Here is a 6,725-nt window from a genome sequence, read left to right as displayed (position 1 = left end):
CAGGCTGGGAGCCCTGATGCTGAGCCCACGGCTGTTTTCCAGTTGTCTCTTACTTAGCCTGTTGAGTGCAGTGAGGGGGCTTCCCAGGAGCTGAGTCCACGGCTGTGAACCCTGCTCTCCACCATGTGTCTCTGCCCTTGTATCCACACCTGGGGGCCAGTCATAAGATCCAACACCTGAAACCAATGTCCCTGGTGCCTGTGGGATCTAGGAGCTAGCACAGACTCCCACACCCTCCCTGAGATCTGGAAATAGGAGCAAACAGAGAGGCCAGACTGGCAAGAGATGTCAGATCATTTCTCCGCCATGAGGAGGAAAATGACTCCAGTGAACCCAATAGATCTTACAGACGCCGGCCTGGAGGCAGGTGAGGCTCCCATCCTCGGGCACCAGGTGGGTGTTGTGGCGCTGGCTGGGCAGAACCTCCATCATCTCCCCGGCCCGCTACCGCTCCCCCGTCCTGGTCTTCAGGAAAACCCCGAAGCCGATGTCCGCCTCGTCCGATGAGAACTGCCACCTGCAGGGGACAGGGCCCCACTGACAACCACCTGCCTGGGCTCCGGGCCCCTCCCAACCATGCCCAGGTGTGGAGTGGCCGCCATCCCTACCTAAGCACACAGCCCGGGAACAGGATCTCGTTCTCCACCTGCAGGGAGGAGCCTTGGCCCACGGTCACCTGGTGCTCGTACTGCACCCTCACCTGGTTGCGCAGGTAGTAGCTCCTGGGCACCTTGCCCCCGTAGTTGATCTGTGGCGAGGGTGGGTGAGTGGGCACTAGACCATGGCCGTCTCCCCTCCCTCCCCATCCTCTGGGCACCTGCACCTTGGTCAGGCACTTGGGGTTGCCATCGGGGTCAGCCATGATCCCCCCAAACTCCACAGGCAGCTGGTCAGGGCTGATGAACTTGGGCAGCTCTTGCTTCCAGTTGTCTGTGGGGGCAAAAGTGGGGTTCCATGTGGGATCAGGGAGGCTCAACTGAGGGCAGTTGGGCCAAGCCCAGGGCTGTCCTGTGCCATATGGCTCCCTCCCCCTATTTCCCACACCCTCCTGGTGCCCCCGGGGACGGACCCCTCCTGGCCCCTCTGCCCTCTGGCAGGTGGACACATTAGCCTCAACAGTTGATGCCATAACGGAGTGGGTCCTCCAGAGCAGTGGGTCTGGAGGAGTGGGTCCCCGAGCCTGGTGCCCTCAGATGCAGGAGCTGTCAGGTCTGCAGAGGGGCAGCCCCCATCTCAGGCTCGGGCTGCAGAGGAGGCCAGAGCTGCTCACTCACCTCCAGGAATCACCACCTTCCTGCGCATCTCCTCAGTTATGTACGGCTTGATCAGGTTGAAGGCCACTGGGAACAGCTTGGAAGCTGAGAAAGGCACTGTTTCAGGGTCTCCTGGGGTCTCAGTTCCCTGCCTTGTTGCCTCCACATCCCCTGCCCCCCACTCATGCATATCCCGGGCTGGTTCACTCACCTCTCACAACAATTATATTCTTCAACATCTCAGGGTAATTTGCCTCGAGTGCTGTGAGAAACTGTGAGCCCAAACTCAGGTCAGTGCACAAGCTACAGGTGCCTAAATGCTGCCCCCTTAAGGCCCCCAAGGCCCCCCAGACACCCAGAACCCACCCAGACAAGAGAAGCCGCTGCTTTCCAGTTTGTTGGGTCCCAGTCACAGACCCTCCTGAAGCCACTAGTGCAATTTCTTGACAGATTTCAAGGGGATGACCCCACCTACTGCAGAGTAAGAAAATCCCCCTCAGGACTCTGGAAGGTTCCCCTCCATGTGGTTTAGACAATAGTTCAGCTTCAGAAACAAAACACTTTTAGCGTAAGAAAGATTCAAAGTTGCAAGACATGCCTTTTTTTTCTTAATTGGGATAGAATTTACACACCATAAATTTTGCCCTTTCAAAGTGTACGATTCAGTAGTCTTCCGTCTATTCACAGAGTGATGCAGCCGTCACTGCTGTCTAGTTTCAGAATGTTCTCACCACCCCAAAAGGAAGCCCATACCCGTTAGCAGTCACCACCCCCACCACTTCCCTCTCCCTGCAGCCCTGGGTAACCCCCAGTCTGCTTTCTGTCTCTATGGATTTACCTATTCTGGATATTTCATATCAATGGAATCACACTAGATGTGGCCTTTTGTGTCTGGCTTCCTCAATTTAGTATGTTTTGATGATTGTTAAAATTTTTTAAAGTTTAGGTTCTCTGCTATCCTGGGTTGAGCAGAAAGAAAAGAAAAGGCAGGCTGGCTGCCCCTGGAGCCCAGGTCTTGTCAGGGCCTCCCTTCCCTCCTTAGGGCTCTCAGAGCACACTTGCTTCCAGCCGCCTCCCAGAGGAAGCAGCAAATAGGATGGGGGGAGGGCCTCACGCCAAGGGCAGGGGGTGGGGCCGGTAGGGAGGAGCGGGGAGGGAGTATGAGAGGGAAGGGCATCCACAGGGACCCTGGCAGGCCTGGGGACCATGTCCAGCAGGTCACCTGTTGTTGTGACCTGCTGGACATGAAATGGTGACATTGGGGTGATGAGTATGACTTAGCACAGCCCCAAGAGATTGTGGGTTTGAAAATATCCCTGCAAACAGCAAGTAAGGAGCTGCAAACCTGTGGGCGGAGCGAGGACCCCCCCATACACACTCCACATCAGCAAGCGAGGGGCAGAGGCCCAGGAGGGCGGAGACCCTGCCCCCCTTGGTGGGGTTCCCTCACCTCCTGGGCAAACTCCACTCCTGGCTTCCACAGATGCCTCTGGCTCAGCCCCTCGAAATCAAAAACAGCTATGATTTTCTCCACTTTATTCTCCAGGTGCAAGGGAATGATGGGAAGTGAGACCCCCATGAGGGTCAGTGCCCCCCACACCCCACCAGAGGTGGGGCCGGGCCTGAGCCCAGGGCACTGGCCTGGCTTATCCCGGCTCCGCCTGGCGTGGAGGTTTCATGCCAGGAAGCCAGGTACAGGGGGATGGGGCCGTCCCAAGGGGCACCCTTCCCACATCTGTCCATGGGGAGGCAGGTCGCCATGCCTCAGTTTCCTCCTCTGTCCAGTGGGGCTGAAATACCTGTCTTCCTCCATCAAATGAGGCCACAGAGGGCAGCGTGGCCTGGTGGGTGGAGCTGGGCTTTGGGGGCAGTGAGTCCCAGCGTGGACCACTTAGCGGGTTACTGGCCTCTGAACCCTGTGTACTCTCAGAGGTGCTGGGAGGAGCCGAGGAGACCAGGGAGGTGGGTTCTGGGTGCCCAGTGCCGGGGGCTGCCTTGGAGGGTGCCAGGCTGCGGCTGCCTGGGGGCTGGGAGGGCCCCGTGGGACCCTTACCTCCTGGCTCTGCTGCTCACACTCCTGCAGGAGCAGCTCGCAGCTCTGGAACTCGGCCCTGAGCAGCTCTTGTCTGGAGACGGAGAGGAGGAGGCCCCTGAGGTCCAGGCCTCTGATGATGTGGTACCACACGGGGCTGCCCTCGCTGTCGTGGCCGCAGATGCCGTTGGCGTTGTACAGCCTGACAACCTGGATGCACGAGAGAGAGGGCTGGGGAGGGGGTGTGGGTTTGAGGGAGACCTGGGTTCCGAGGCGGCTGGGGGCGCTGGGGGTCTCACCTCTGGGGGCTGCCACTCAAGGATGTTGTGCAGATCCTGTTGCTTCCGGAACTTCACATGCTACAGAGACACGGGAGGAGCCGAAGACCCCTCCTGAGCCAAAAGCCTCTGCAGGGACCCAGGGACACTAGGCCAGGCCCCTCTGCCTGCAACCACTGAGGGCCTGCCAGGACATCTGGGGCTCCACGGGCACAGAACTGGGGATGTGGACAGGAGGGGAATGGAGGAGACATGGGTCTGACATGGATGAGGAGGGAAAAATCTCAGAAAGGAACAGGTGAGGCCTACAGGTGCAGCTGCTTCTCCCTGCATCCTTCCACCTGCTTACCACCCTCCATTCCCCACATGGTCTCCCAGGGAGTTCTGGGAGTCAGACTTCACCCCCCAGCTTTCAGTCCTCCTTAGTCAAAAACCTAGACTCCTACGGTGGCCTGCAGTCCCCCCCGCCCCCCCATGGGCCTGCGCCACCCACGCAGCCGCATCTCTCCCCTTTCTCTCTACAACACAACCTCCTGTGCTCCTGGATTACTCCAGCTTGCCCCCACCTCAGGGCCTTTGCACGGCTGTGCCCTCAGCCTCCGATCGTCACCTGCCTGCCTCCTTTCGGGCATTCGTGCCACAGCCAAAATGTCGCCCTTCAGCAAGGAAGGCCTCCCTGACCTCCCTCACTTCCTTCCATCCCACTGTCTTTGTTACACTTTCCACTCTCAGGAATCGTCTTGTCTACTTATTTATCTGGTTTCTCTTCTCTCTCTTTCTACCACTGCACTCTCCCCAGTGCCAGCACCGGCTAGACTCACCTTTGGGGCTCAATAAACAGTCATTGCATGAAAGAAAGAAAGAAAAAGAAAGGAAGGAAAGAAGAAAGAGAGGGAGAGAGGGAGGGAGCGAGGAAGGAGGGAAGACAGGAAGAAAGGAAGATCTCAGAAGACTTGGGGTAGGAAACAGGGCCGGCCGGGGTGGTGTTGCCCTCACCTTCCACAGCATGTCATCGGATTTCTCCAGGTCAAAGCTCCGAGCTGCAACAAGGGGACAGACTATTGTTGTAGAATCCTGGGGGCCTGTTCCAGGTGTCTGAAGAAAGAGGCCCCACTCCACCCTCCCACCCGGCTTTGCCTCCTCTTGCTCAGAGTGTCCCTTTCCTGACATGGGGAACCACAGTGTGGCGGGGTAAGAGCTGAGGTACCCAGAGCCCCAGGAAGACTTGGGTACAGGCCCCCTGAGTCCCTGGGCTGATGGCAGTGGGTGTGCCCCTGGGCAGGCCTTGGTGATGGTGGTAAGCGGAGAGAGAAGCCACCACCCAGGAGGAAGATAGGAAGAGAAAGTGTCCAGAGAAACAGCACATCGAGTCCCTGTCACGCCCAAGGCCACTGCCAAGGCCTTGGGGACCCAGTTGTGCCCGGGGCCCTTTTCCTAATGCTCCAAAAAAGTTGTTAAGAGATCAGACCCTGGGACTTCCCTGGTGGCGCAGTCGTTAAGAATCCACCTACCAATGCAGGGGAGACAGGTTCGAGCCCTGGTCCGGGAAGATCCCACATGCCGCAGAGCAACTAAGCCCGTGTGCCACAACTACTGAGCCTGTGCTCTAGAGCCCGCGAGCCACAACTATTGAGTCCGCATGCTACAACTACTGAAGCCCGCGCGCCTAGAGCTCGTGCTCCGCAACAAGAGAAACCACCACAATGAGAAGCCCGCGCACCACAACAAAGAGTAGCCCCCGCTAGCCGCAACTAGAGAAAGCCCGCGCGCAGCAATGAAGACCCAACACAGCCAAAAATAAATAAATAAATAAATTTATTTAAAAAAAAAAATAAAGACAGTGCAAAAAAATCTCAGCGATCATTTTTGTATTGATTACATGTTGCAATGATACCAATTTGGCTCTGTCAGGTTAAATAAAATATATTATTGGGAATTCCCTGGTTGTCCATTGGTTGGTACTCGGCGCTTTCACTGCTGTGGCCAGGATTCAATCCCTGGTTGGGGAACTAAGATCCCACAAGCCGTGCTGCATGGCCAAAAAATAAATAAATAAATAAAATATATTATCAAAATTGATTTTACTTGTTTCTTTTCCCTGTTTTCATGTGGCTACTAGAAAATTTGAAATGACATATGTGGCTTGCATTTGTGGTTTGTGTTATGTTTCTATTGGACAGCGCCAGTGTGGACTCTGGCCACCAAGACCCTCAGAGTTGAGAAGAGACCCGGGAGTGCAGAGCTCAGAGGGACCTCAGGGGCCTTGGGGGCTACCTCTCCTGGGGCAGAAGGAGAAATTGAGGCCGGTGTAGGGCTCTCTCCCCCACCTCACCTGGGCTAGTGTCCTCTCCTGCGATGGGCTCGCGTCCTCTCCTGCGATGGGCTCAGCTCACCCTCTTGCCCGCTCATTCCCCCTACAGTGGTGGGTATGGGGTCCAGCTGGCTGGTCCTGAGTGCGGGCCCCACTCTGTGGCTCCCTGCAGAACACCTGTCTTCTGCCCAGCTGGCAGCCCCGCCCATGCCTACCCCTGCCCAGAAGCCCCGCCTCTTCCTGCCAGGCTTCTTGTCCCCACATGGCAGGGTCCATTCCTTGCTGGGTGCCTAAGGCACCAAACCTTGACCTGACTGGCCCAGATTCAAATCCTCATGCGTGAAACGAGGACAGTGATGCTTGCCCCACAGCATGTTGAAAGTGACACCGCCTGTTGTCACGCACACAAGGGGCTGCTCTCTACCCTGCCTCTCAGTCCCCACCCTCTACTCCTGCAGTCCCATCAGATGCTTCCTTGAGACAGGAAGGCCACCACTCACACCCAACAGAGGTCTGAAACCACTGTCATTGTGCCCCGACATGTCCCAGGCTCCAATTACCACCCCACGTGTTGGGAGCAACTGCCTATGATTCATCACAGCCTTTAGGGCATGTGGCATCGGGGGTGAGGAGAGACTTCCCAGACCCAGACCCAGCAGGTGGATGTGCAACCCTGAGCTGGGCCACACCTGGCCTTCAGGTGAGGGGTGACAGGAAACTCCTGGCTACAGTCAGCTCTGCCACCCCTGGACAAGCAGAAAGCCAGAGCCCAAGACGAGGACACGTGGGATCATGCTGCATGAACGGGACCTGCACACAATAGGTACTTGTCTGGGATAAGCACTCCAGTG

The 6,725-nt window shown here is 57.1% G+C and overlaps 1 protein-coding gene across 1 annotated transcript; it reads right to left on the bottom strand.

Annotated features, from left to right (window-relative positions):
• Positions 1-207: 207 nt before the first annotated feature.
• Positions 208-6,083, bottom strand: LOC137776177 (putative SEC14-like protein 6). Its single transcript, XM_068562426.1, is given in 11 exon segments — positions 208-245; positions 348-517; positions 609-748; positions 824-930; positions 1,275-1,358; positions 1,465-1,525; positions 2,704-2,793; positions 3,301-3,495; positions 3,585-3,644; positions 4,560-4,603; positions 5,957-6,083. Coding segments are annotated over 11 exon segments (1,116 nt in total).
• Between the last annotated feature and the right edge of the window lie 642 nt (positions 6,084-6,725).

The sequence above is a fragment of the Eschrichtius robustus genome, chromosome 14 (genome assembly GCF_028021215.1).
Source record: "Eschrichtius robustus isolate mEscRob2 chromosome 14, mEscRob2.pri, whole genome shotgun sequence".
NCBI classification, from domain to species: Eukaryota; Metazoa; Chordata; class Mammalia; order Artiodactyla; family Eschrichtiidae; genus Eschrichtius; species Eschrichtius robustus.
The sequence above is the reverse complement of the archived record's forward strand: the minus strand, read 5'-3'. Positions and strand labels throughout refer to the sequence as shown.